Source organism: Somniosus microcephalus, unplaced genomic scaffold, assembly GCF_052327205.1.
Source record: "Somniosus microcephalus isolate GS21.2 unplaced genomic scaffold, FLI_Smic_1.0 unresolved_chr4, whole genome shotgun sequence".
NCBI lineage: Eukaryota > Metazoa > Chordata > Chondrichthyes > Squaliformes > Somniosidae > Somniosus > Somniosus microcephalus.
Genome location: NW_028225182.1, coordinates 39,385,946 through 39,398,743, shown reverse-complemented (window position 1 = coordinate 39,398,743; position 12,798 = coordinate 39,385,946). Strand labels below are relative to the sequence as shown.

Genomic DNA, 12,798 nt, shown 5'->3' with positions numbered 1-12,798 from the left:
ATTAGTAAAGGAATATAAAACATACATACATATACGTAAAGGAATATATGTGGACATACATACATAACTCATTCTCACATTCCATTCACACAGCCACAATTGCTCCTTCTACCTACCGTTCTGAAAACCCGTTTAAAAAAAAAAAAATTAAAGTTTAAAACTTACTTAAAATTTCTTAAAATAACTTCCCTCCCTTTCCCAAACCTAAATATTGCATTTCATAAGCTCCTCCATAAAATATATCTCCTTCCCCAGCCAATGAACAACTTTACACTTGCTTTTTTCAAGTGTAAGTTCTAGGGACTTACCCTCACTGAATCCATCAGTGAAATCTACAAAGTTCACTGCGCAAGCGCTGCCTGTGCAGTCGCACGCGCTGTGAATAGACCTCGGGTCTGGAAATGCCGGCGTTCCCCGCATGCGCTGTTCCTGCTGAACGCCGGCATTTCCAACGGCCAGATGCGTGAGTAACCCGACCGTACTCACGCTTCTGGCCTGGAATTTCTGGCCCAATCTGTTTTCAGTGATGTTGATTGAGGGATAAATATTGGCCCCAGGACACCGGGGCGAACTCCCCCTGCTCTTCTTCGAAATAGTGGCCGCGGGATCTTTTACGTCCACCTGAGAGAGCAGACGGGGCCTCGGTTTAACGTCGTATTCAAAAGACGGCACCTCCGACAGTGTAGCACTCCCTCAGCCTAGATTTATGTGCTCAAATTCTCTAGAGTGGGACTTGAACCCACAACCTTCATGATTCAGAGGCGAGAGTACGACCCACTAAGGCACGGCTGACACAGTCATTTAAAGGGGGCATCACTTTGTATTATTCAGCAAACCATTTTTTGTTGCGTGCGCATAGCCCAGCGGTGAGAGTGAAACTCATTAGCCTTTATCGCGCTGTTTGTGCATGACGTTATCACGAGTCCTTGTAGCTCCAGCCGTCTCTCTTCTCCCCAAATAAAATAAGTTTGGCAAAAATGTTTTCACCCCTGTTCTCTCCCCCACCCCCCGCACTTGCTTCCCCCCACCCACAAAATGGCACTGTCGACGTGTGAATCCAGACGGTGAGTCTCGTCGGGCCATTCGACTATGGCGAGCATCACCGCTCAGCCTGATCCGGGCCCGGCCCCCTCACCGCATGTGCACTTTCCAGCAAAAGAGTCACTCGATAGCGATCACCAGCCCCCCTCCCAGATCAATTTCCCCCCCCCGCCACCCTCTTTCCTAGCCGAAATTGTCCTACCACAGCTACCATTGTGGATTTGATCTGTTAGCTCAGGCTGGGAATGGAACCGGAGATCATTCGGCCTGGTGGGGCTGCATATCACAGCTCCGTGTATATTTACACCGGACAGCATTATCATCCAACTTTATTAATTTTAAGGAATAAATTTAACCATTGGATGTGGGCGTCGCTGGCAAGGCCAGCATTTATTGCCCTTCAGAAGGTGGTGGTGAGCCGCCACCTTATTAGCAGTTGGTACAACTGAGTAGCTTGCTAGGCCATTTCAGAGGACAGTTAAAAGTCACATATAGGCCAGACTGGGTAAGGGCAGTAGATTTCCTTTTCTAAAGGACATTGGTGAACCAGATGGGTTTTATATAACAATCTGGTAGTATTCATGGTCACCATTACTGATAGTAGCTTTTTGTTCCAGATTTAATTAACTGAATTATAAATTCCCCAGCTGTCATGGTGGAAGATGTGAAGTCACGTCTCTGGTTTACTAGTCCAGTAACATAACCACTATGCTACCGTTCCCAGTTATGTTGATGGGGTGAGATCAAGAGGGCTGGGAGGAGGCTCGCGTGGAGCATAAACACCAGCATGGACCAGATAGGTCGAATGGGCTGTGACTGTGCTGTAAGTTACAAAGTGTTTACAGCACAGAAACAGGCCATTCAGTCCAATAGATCCATGCCGGTGTAATATACAATATCAAAATAGGGCCCCTGCCCTCATCTGCATATATGTAAATTCAGATGCATGCTTTTAAAGCTTGCAAGCTTTTTATATCAGAGTGTTCTTCCACACTTCCATTGATGTAACGCAGCATTTGCTTGTGGTAGGTCTTCTATAAGAAACTGCCAAGGGCATCGCCAGGAGCCTCCATCGGACCGGCAGGATGACCGCTTCCCTCCGATGGCGAGTTTAAGGCCTCGTCCAACAGTTCCCCATTGCCGGCTGCCTCCGCGCCGCCTGGCTCCAAGCCCGGGCCCAGCGCGGGATAGATCTGGTGAAGGTTGGGCACCAGCAAGCTGTATCGTACGAGTCTGATGTTAGAGCGTCTCTTGGCGAGGTGCTTTAGGGGTGCGTAGCACGTCCGATGAATCTTGAGGGTGTAGAACAAGAGGGCGCAGATCTCCAGCAGCAGGAAGCAGAGCGAGAGACAATGCAAGATAAAGAGCAGGAAGCAATTCGACCCGAACATGCTCAGTATGTCAAGGAGGCCAGATCTTCTCTCCCGAAGGTTAACGGTGTCTTCAGCACTGGTGGAAAGGAGGTCTGGTTGGGTGGTCACATCAAGGCTACTGATAGATGTCAGGGGCATATAGTCAGGAGTGCTGGTTCTGCACACGTTGGATATGGCAAGGTGGCTGAGAGACCATCCACTCACCTCAGCGGGGCCACTACAAAGAACATCCGTATCATCAGGGACACCTTCACTGCTGTACATCTTACCCTCATTCATTCTGATCCATTCAGTCAAGTATTGAATGTCACAATCACAGTACCACAAGTTGTTGTATAAATAGACGTTAAGCTCTGGACTCCTCTCAAAGAAGTCTTGAGGAATTGTTCTTAGTTCATTATTTGAGACATCAAATGTTGTCAGATTCTCTAACTTGCTCAGTGAGTTATCGGGGAATTTCTTGATGTTATTTCCAGAAAGGATTAAGTATCTAAGATTCTCGAGGGGGTCAAAGATGTGCTCAGGAACAACCTGGATTGCGTTTCCTCTGATGCTTAGCTCGTCCAACACGGGTAAGTCATTGAACGCCCCATCGGGCAGAGCAGGTATCTTGTTGTGATCAAGGACTACCTTTCTGAGATGTCGGAGATTGCTGAAGTTGGGAATGTTGGTTAAGGAGTTAGACGAGAGGTTCAGCTTCTCTATTGAGAGAGGGTAATCTGGCTCAATGTTCTGAATCTGGTTGTTGGATAGGTCGATATCATTGATCTGAGAGAGGGTTTTAAATGAGCTTAAGGAGATGGACCTGAGAGAGTTAAAGTTCAGTAGGAGGATCTCAGTTTCTAGCGGGAGAGTGTCAGGGACAGACACAAGGGACCGATGACTGCAGTTGGTCACAACCTTTCCTGCCAAATCCCTATATTGAGCACAAACCTCCAGCGGTGGAGATGTCGTTAACCAGTGGCTGTTGAAAGTAGTCACTTGTACCCTTTCTGTAGCTGTGCTTGTCTGAGGGATTATTTCAGTTGTTGTCACAACCTGACAGATTTGTTCAATTGGGAGATGAATAATCGGAGTGTCTTCCCAAGCAGATGGAGTCTGACAAACAACAATCTCAGAATCAGCCTCTCCAGAATGTCTGTATATGTTAACTTCATTTAATTCAATCCATTCTTTCAAATACTCCACAGTGTCGCACTCACAGTGCCATGGGTTATTGTAGAGATAGACATAAGACAGTGGGTTGTTCTCAAAGAAGTCTTGAGGAATTGTTCTTAATTCATTATTTGAGACATCAAATTCTTCCAGATATTCTAAGTTGTCCAGTGAGTTATCGGGGAATTTCTTGATGTTATTTCCAGAAAGGGTTAAGTATCTAAGATTCTCGAGGGAGTCAAAGATGTGCTCAGGAACAACCTGGATTGCGTTTCCTCTGATGCTTAGCTCGTCCAACATGGGTAAGTCATTGAACGCCCCCTCGGGCAGAGCAGGTATCTTGTTGTGATCAAGGACTAGCTTTGTGAGATGTCGGAGATTGCTGAAGTTGGGAAAGTTGGTTAAGGAGTTAGACGAGAGGTCCAGCTTTTTTATTGAGAGAGGGTAATCCGGCTCAATGTTCTGAATCTGGTTGTTGGATAGGTCGATATCATTGAGCTCAGAGAGGGTTTTAAACGAGCTTAAGGAGATGGACCTGAGAGAGTTAAAGTTCAGTAGGAGGATCTCAGTTTCTAGCGGGAGAGAGTCAGGGACAGACACAAGGGACCGATGACTGCAGTTGGTTGCAAAGTTTCCTGCCAAATCCCTATATTGAGCACAAACCTCCAGGGGTGGAGATGTCGTTAACCAGTGGCTGTTGAAAGTAGTCACTTGTACCCTTTCTGTAGCTGTGCTTGTCTGAGGGATTATTTCAGTTGTTGTCACAACCTGACAGATTTGTTCAATTGGGAGACGAATAATCGGAGTGTCTTCCCAAGCAGATGGAGTCTGACAAACAACACTCTCTGCATCAGCCTCCCCAGAACGTCTGTATATGCTAACTTCATTTAATTCAATCCATTCTGAGTAGGTCTGATTGGACAACGTTCCTGGGAGGACTGGAGGTAGATAAACAATGGCAAACATTTAAAGATAGAATGACAAAATTGCAAAAATTGTTTATACCAATCTGGCATAAAAGGAAATCTAAAAAGGTGACTCAACCGTGGATAACAGGGGAAATTAGAGACAGCATAAAATCCAAAGATAGGGCGTATAAAATAGCCAAAAAAAGCGCCAGAGCGGAAGATTGGGAACAGTTTAAGATAGAGCAAAGGAGGGCAAAGGGCATGATCAAGAGGGGCAAAATAGCTTACGAAAACAAGCTGGCGGAAAATATAAAAACTAACTCCAAAAGCTTTTATAAATATATCAAAAGGAAAAGACTGGTGAAAACCAAAGTTGGTCCATTGCAGTCAGATACGGGGGAATATATAATGGGAAATAAGGAAATGGCAGATCAACTAAATGCATACTTTGGGTCAGTCTTTACGAAGGAAGACACAAAAAACCTCCCTGGGATATCGGGAAAAATAGGGACATTGGCAAAGGAGGAACTGACGCAAATCAATATCTCTAAGGATATGGTGTTAAGGAAGCTAAAGGGATTGAAGGTGGACAAATCCCCAGGGCCTGATAACATGCATCCTAGGGTACTGAAGGAGGTGGCCCTAGAGATAGCGGATGCACTAAGGATGATTTTTCAGAATTCATTAGACTCGGGAACAGTGCCGATGGATTGGAGGGTAGCTAACGTTACCCCACTATTCAAAAAGGGGGGTAGGGAAAAAGCAGGTAATTACAGACCTGTAAGCCTTACATCAGTTGTGGGCAAAATGCTGGAGTCCATCATTAAGGATGAAATAGCGGAGCACTTAGCAAATGGGGACAGGATAGGACAGAGTCAACATGGATTTACAAAGGGTAAATCGTGCTTGACTAATCTATTGGAATTTTTTGAGGGAGTAACTGGTAGAATAGATGGGGGAGAGCCAGTAGATGTGGTGTACCTGGACTTCCAAAAGGCCTTCGATAAGGTCCCACATAAAAGATTAGCATGGAAAATTGAGGCTCATGGGATAAAGGGGAAAGTTTTGGCGTGGATAGGGAACTGGCTGTCAGATAGAAAACAGAGAGTTGGAATAAACGGCTCATTTTCTGAATGGCAGGCAGTAACAAGTGGGGTACCACAGGGATCTGTCCTGGGCCCCCAGCTGTTCACAATTTACATTAATGACCTGGATCAGGGAGTCGGATGCAGCATTTCCAAATTTGCAGACGACACTAAACTAGGAGGTGGGGTGGGCTCAGAGGAAGAGACCAGGAAGCTCCAGAGCGATTTGGACAGACTGGGCGATTGGGCGGATAAATGGCAGATGCACTATAATGTGGACAAGTGCGAAGTTATCCACCTTGGGTGCAGGAACGGGAGGGCAAATTATTATTTAAATGGCAATAGATTGGGAGAGGGGGAAGTACAGAGAGACCTGGGTGTTCTTGTACACCAGTCACTGAAGGCGAGCATGCAGGTGCAACAGGCGGTCAAGAAGGCAAACGGTATGCTGGCCTTCATAGCAAAAGGGTTAGAATACAGGAACAGGGATACCTTGCTGCAGCTGTACAGGGCACTGGTGAGACCACACCTCGAGTACTGTGTACAGTTTTGGTCGCCTCATCTGAGGAAGGATGTTCTTGCCATGGAGGGGGTGCAGCGGCGATTCACCAGGCTGATACCAGGAATGGCGGGAATGACCTATGAGGAGAGACTATGTAGTTTAGGGATGTACACACTGGAGTTTAGGAGATTGAGAGGGGACCTCATAGAAGTGTATAAAATTCTGACAGGTCTAGACAGACTGGATGCAGAAGGAATGTTTCCCTTGGCGGGTGAGAACAGAACTAGAGGACATAATTTAAGGATAAGGGCTAAACCATTTAGGACAGAGATGAGGGGGAATTTCTTCACTCAGAGAGTGGTGAACCTGTGGAACTCATTGCCACAGAGGGCAGTGTACGCCAGCTCATTAAATATATTTAAGAGGGAATTAGATATATTTCTACGGGCAAAAGGGGTTAAGGGTTACGGAGAGAAGGCGGGGACGGGATACTGAATTAAAGGATCAGCCATGATCTCATTAAATGGCGGAGCAGGCACGAAGGGCCGAATGGCCTACTCCTGCTCCTATCTTCTATGTATCTATGTATTCTCTCAAATACTCCACAGTGTCGCACCCACAGTGCCATGGGTTATTGTAGAGATAGACATAAGGCAGTAGGTTGTTCTCAAAGAAGTCTTGAGGAATTGTTCTTAGTTCATTATTTGAGACATCAAATTTTTCCAGATATTCTAAGCTGTCCAGTGAGTTATCGGGGAATTTCTTGATGTTATTTCCAGAAAGGATTAAGTATCTAAGATTCTCGAGAGGGTCAAAGATGTGCTCAGGAACAACCTGGATTGCGTTTCCTCTGATGCTTAGCTCGTCTAACATGGGTAAGTCATTGAACGCCCCCTCGGGCAGAGCAGGTATCTTGTTGTGATCAAGGACTAGCTTTGTGAGATGTCGGAGGTTGCTGAAGTTGGGAACGTTGGTTAAGGAGTTAGACGAGAGGTCCAGCTTTTTTATTGAGAGAGGGTAATCCGGCTCAATGTTCTGAATCTGGTTGTTGGAAAGCTCGAGATCGTTGAGTTGTGAGAGGGTTTTAAACGAGCTTAAGGAGATGGACCTGAGGGAGTTGAAGTTCAGTAGGAGGATCTTGGTTTCTAGCGGGAAAGAGTCAGGGACAGACACAAGGGACCGATGACTGCAGTTGGTTACAAAGTTTCCTGCTGAATCATGAAATGAATTGCACAGAGGAGAAGTTAGGGAAGTCCTGAATAGGTATATACAACAGAAGGTCCACAGGTATAACATCCTCGACAGCCACATTCCTAAAAAATTAAAAAAAAGAAACTTTACAGTTGTAACTATTGACTTTCACTCCAATGTTCTCTCAACCTGACTTGAAGACACTAACTCTAACTCTTGTTGACTAGTCTTTTGGGCATTGCCACCCTAATAGGAGTGTAGACTCGGGGCTGATTTGTTTGAGGTTGATAAGATGATAGAACCATAGAAACGGCTGCAGGGCATTCTGAAGGGGGAGTGCGAACAGTCAGAGGTCATGGTTCACATTGGTACCAACGACATAGGTAGAAAGAGGGATGAGGTCCTGCAACGAGAATTTACTGAGCTAGGTAGCAGTTTAAAAAGCAGGACCTCAAAGGTTGTAATCTCTGGATTTCTCCCGGTGCCACGTGCTAGTGAGTATAGGAATAGAAGGATAGAGCAGATGAATGCGTGGCTAAAGAGTTGGTGCAGGAGGGAGGGCTTTAGTTTCCTGGATCACTGGGTCTGTTTCTGGGAAAGGTGGGACCTGTACAAGTCGGACTGGTTGCACCTGAACCGGAACGGGACCAACATCCTTGCGGGGAGGTTTGCTAGTACTGTTGGTGGCGGGGGGTTTAAACTAACTTGTCAGGGGGATGGGATACCGTGTGGAGCTATAGCAGAGGGTGATGCACAGCCAAATATAGAGGAAAAAACAAGTCAGTCTGGAAGGCAGAGCAAATATGTATCGGCACAATGGAGTGTGACAAGGCTGGAAGGCATTTATTTTAATGCAAGGAGTCTTACGAGTAAGGTAGATGAATTGAAGGTGTTGATGAACACATGGGAGTATGATATTGTTGCTATCACAGAGACATGGTTGAGGGAGGGGTAGGATTGGCAGCTCAATATTCCGTGGTATAGAATCTTCAGGCGAGGCAGAGGGGGATGTAAAAGAGGAGGGGCGTGTCGCAATATTAATCAAGGAGTCAATTACTGCGGTAAGGAGGGATGATATCTTAGCAGGTTCCTCTAATGAGGCCATATGGGTAGAACTTAAAAACAAAAAGGGGCAAGCACTTTGCTGGGAGTGTACTATCGGCCCCCGAACAGTCAGGGGGAGATAGAGGAACAGATATGTAGGCATATCTCAGAGAAGTGTAGAAATAATAGGGTAATAATAGTAGGGGATTTCAACTTCCCCAATATTAACTGGGATAGTCAGAGTGTGAAAGGCTTAGAGGGTGCGGAATTCTTAAAGTGCATCCAGGAGAGCTTTTTGAGCCAGCATGTAGAAAGTCCTACAAGAGAGGGGGCGGTATTGGACCTAATTCTAGGGAATGTAGCCGGGCAAGTGGTAGAAGTGTCAGTAGGAGAGCATTTTGGTGACAATGACTGTTCTGCCCTCGCAACGCGATTCTATGTAGAGCTAGACAGATAGCGAACAACTCGATATCTTCCAATAAAATCACAAGGCTTGACTTTTCTTGTAACGCTTTACTGAACGATTCTAATTGTAAAACTGAAATACAACACAGAAATGGAAGCACACATTAGTATACAGGCGCATAACTGATATGTATACACAGATTTAGGTACGCCTGAGCAACACAGTACATTTAGTAAACTGGGAGGCATTCTCTTTAAATTAGCCCTGTACATAGTGTATGAAAATACAGCTACTAGTTAATCAGCTAGGCAGAGAAAAGTTACAACTAAACATTTTCTACAACATACAGTGCACATTAATCATCTATAGCATTCTAGAATACTTACAGACAAACAATTTCCAAGACTCAAGCATGGGGACAATACAACTGCCCGGAGCCTGTGCTGCTGTAGGAGCACCGTGGTGTAGGTCTGTGTCCCAGCGAGGACTCCACGAGGACTACGTAGCAGTCCTGTGGGGAGCGTGATGACCTCATCACGCTCGGTAGCGTTGTCCGCGCTTGGGGCGTCACGTGATGCGCGTGGTCGCGTTTCTGGCCGTGGAGGCCGAAGTCGGGAGCGGGAGCTGGAGGCCAGGCTGAGCCGATGCTTGCCGCGGGAGCGGAAGATCGCGTCGCTCCCGGCGGCTGGTAGATGCGGCCGAAGACGCTAGGCCGGGCTGTGCCGGCAGCCTTTCTGGAGAGCCGAGTCGGGCCGGCAGCCGCCTCACGCACGTACGTCACGTCGTACGTGACGTGACGTCAGCACGCTAAGGCGCGTCTTAAAGGGGCAATGGCCCTAAACGGTGAGTTAAAGGGGCAACGGCCCTAACAGGTAAGTTATACATATTTAAGTAGGTTATGTACATACAGTAAGGTTAAGTTAGAGGGAGAGACAGCACACTCCCCGCTTGGTACAATTCCATTTGTACCACTACAGATACAAAATAACCTGGAGAAAACGTCCTTTGGCTGCCACACGCTCAGAGTCCGTTCTCTAGATTTCTTCGGAAAGGAGGACTACGATCTCTGAGACTGGCCTCGGAAACACCTTGACAGTCTCTTCCTTGACGGTCTTCACCTCCACCTTGCGGACCCTCTTGTCCCTGCTCGGCAGAGTTTTGACGGCCAGTCCCACTGACCGTTCGTTTGTGTGCTTGGCTGTCTTTCAGCAAGACGACATCTCTCACTTTGACATTCGGCTTGTCTTCTGTCCATTTCCTACGGCTCTGTAGGGTGGGCAAATACTCTCCTCCCCATCTCTTCCAAGAAGTGTCTGCACGACACTGTACTTGCTTCCACTGCTTCCCGTGCAGCTCGGCCATGTCGAAGTTTCCAGAGGGAGCTGAAATAGCACTCATCTTTTGAGTCAGGAGCATCGCTGGGGTGGGGACTGCAGGCGTGTCTGGGTCGGTGGACCCCGGCACCAGGGTTCTCCTGAGCGAGCAGAGGCGCCCCGCAGCCTGCTCCCCGCTACTCGGAAGACGGCGTCCAGGAGGGCGAAACGGCAGGGGTGCCGCCCAGCTGTGTCTATCGTCCTTGGACCTTTCAAGCACTGAGCATCCTAGGCCATCTGTGCTCACAGTGGGGCCTGCCTCTTCCTCACAGGCAGAGGAGGTTGACCTATGATGCTGCGTCATGTCGTCGTAGTCCTCCTTTACCTGGATCCTGTTTGGGCATGGGCTGAGACAGGATGTGCGACCGTTGCACGACACGTTTGCTTTATAGACGCTGACATCCGCTGGTTTGTGGACTGTTCCCAGGCAAACTCCACCCACGAGGACCCATCCCAAGTCAAGCCGCTGCGCATAGGGAGCATCGTGGGGCCCGTTGATGTGCTCACGTACCTTGTGCACCCTTAAGATGTCTCTTCCCAAGAGTAGGAGGATTGGAGCGTCCGGGTCCACAGCTGGAATCTTATTGGCAATTGGCTGTAGGTGGGGCTGATGGCGTGCGACCTCTGGGGAGGGGATTTCCGTCCTGTCCTCTGGCATCATGTCGCACTCAATCAAGGTGGGGAGGGGAAGCTGTAGTTTCCCATCCATGGACTCGATCATGAAGTTCCCGACTCTCCTACCCGTAGTATCTGTTGTCCCTGCACAGGTTTTTAGCGTGTACGGAGCGGTGCTGGCCTTGACGTCGAAGAGATTGAAGAATTCCGTCTTCGCTAGGGACTTGTTGCTTTGCTCATCGAGCACTGCATACATTTTGATTGCCTTCTCCTTTCTCCCTGCAGGATATGCTTTAACCAAGCAGATTTTGGAGCATGAGCGTGGGCTGCTTGCATTTCCGCAAACCTCTGTACACTTGGAGGTGACTGAAGATGTGCTTTCGCTTTGCTCCCCGCTATCCTCTTTGTCAACCGCGGCGCTCTCGGTGGTTGACGGAGGAGGACCTGGATGCAGGGCTGCTATGTGTTTTTCGCTGTTGCACTCAAGGCACTTGATTGTCGCCTTGCAGTCTTTTGCCATGTGCGTAGTCGACCCACAACACCTGAAGCAGATGCGGTTCTCTTTCAGGTATGACGTGCGCTCATCAATGGGCTTGTCTCTAAAGCTTCGACACTTTTTGAGTGGGTGGGGCTTCTTGTGTATAGGACACTGACGATCTGGGTCATCCACTTCATTCCCAGCAGAACTGGATTGGTTGACTGAGGGTTCGGCTGGAACCTCTGTTTTGTGCACACTCACAGAGGCTTTGTTGCTGTCCTTTGTGGGTTTCTCTGTTCTCGAAGGAGCGTAACTGCTGGAGGTGGAGAAAGCGAAACTTGGATCATTCCTCACCCTTGCCTGTTGTTGGACAAACCTGGAGAAGAGAGAGAAGGGGGGAAATGCCACTCCATTTTCCTCCTTGTACTTGGATCCCTTAGCTATCCATTTCTCTTGAAGATTGTGGGGGAGCTTTTCCACTATTGGGTTTACCCCGCGAGCCGTATCCAAATACGAGAGGCCGGTCAGGTAACCTTCTCCCTTGGCACACTCCAGTTCGAGGAGAATGTCGCCCAGTTCTCTGAGCTCGACATTATCCTTGTTGGTTAGCTTCGGGAAGTCCTCAAGCTTCTTGAGCAGTGCGTGTTCGATGACTTCTGGTGTCCCATAACAGTCGTTGAGACGTTGCCAAACCAGGTGGAGGCCTGCTGTGGGATTGAGGACATGCGCTGAGCGAATTCTCTTCGCCTGCCTTGACGACTCGGCTCCGAGCCACTTTGTCATCAAGTCTAGTTCTTCTCTGGCTGACAGATTCAAGTCCTTGGTGGTACTCAGGAAGGATGCTCTCCATGACCAATAATTTTCAGGACGGTCATCGAATTCTAGGAGGCCTGAACTTAACAATTCTCGGCGAGTAAGGTACCTGGCGAAGTCTTGTGCGCCTTGCGGCTCGGGCGAGGACTGCTTAGCTGGATTGGCCGAGTGTTGTGGAGGTCTCTGCAGGTGAGTCTTACTCGTTTCTTCTCTTTTGAGCTCAGTGTCTCCGAAAACGGGCCGTTTGTTGCTGGGGTGAGTAGCTAGTTCTACGTCGAGATACCTGAATGTTTCCTTTGAGAACACTTTGGAGTGTTGTTGGACATACTCATTTGTACGTTGCACTGGACTGAGGGGCTGTTCCAGGTCATATGTTTCCTGGCTGGGCTCCCCGCGTTCGCTCTCCTCATCTTCTTCATAAGCTGCGGCTTCGGCTTTAGCGGCAGCGGCAGCTCTCTGGCTTTGGAGAATGTGGAGAATGGCAGCGAGATCAGCTCTCTGCTTTACAAGGTCGGCTTTCTGCTTCATCATACTAGCTTCGAGGTCAGCTCTCTGCTTCATCGCACTAGCTTCGAGGTCAGCTCTCTGCTTCATCACACTAGCGTCGAGGTCGGCTCTCTGCTTCATGAGGTCAGCTTCTTTTTCAGCGAAGGACAATTGCGCTTGGGTGGCCTTTGCCTTGGCACGTGCTTTGGCGGCTGTAGAAGCTGTCGATGACGACGGTCTGCTGGACCGCCGAGATGACCTAGAGGATACTTTAGAGAACTGTGACTTGGCGTCGTTTGCTGGGAGAGCTGTCGGTGACGACGGTCTG

The 12,798-nt window shown here is 48.2% G+C and overlaps 2 protein-coding genes across 2 annotated transcripts in view; both read right to left on the bottom strand.

Moving 5' to 3' along the window:
* Nucleotides 1-1,223: 1,223 nt before the first annotated feature.
* LOC147090591 (uncharacterized) overlaps nucleotides 1,224-12,798 on the bottom strand; it is a 39,205-nt gene continuing 27,630 nt past the window's right edge. Inside the window, exon 3 of the mRNA XM_085977361.1 lies at nucleotides 1,224-4,337. Coding sequence (XP_085833487.1) covers nucleotides 2,076-4,337 — 2,262 coding nt within the window. The 3' untranslated portion in view covers nucleotides 1,224-2,075. The remainder of the gene's footprint in view (nucleotides 4,338-12,798) is intronic.
* Nucleotides 6,638-7,390, bottom strand: LOC147090592 (platelet glycoprotein Ib alpha chain-like). The gene has a single exon (XM_085977006.1). It carries the CDS (start codon nucleotides 7,373-7,375, stop codon nucleotides 6,638-6,640), a length of 738 nt encoding a protein of 245 aa, XP_085833132.1. The 5' UTR covers nucleotides 7,376-7,390.

What these genes read in the sequence shown, in the direction of transcription:
- LOC147090592 (XM_085977006.1), bottom strand. Translation starts at nt 7,375, where the DNA reads ATGTGGCTGTCGAGGATGTTATACCTGTGGACCTTCTGTTGTATATAC.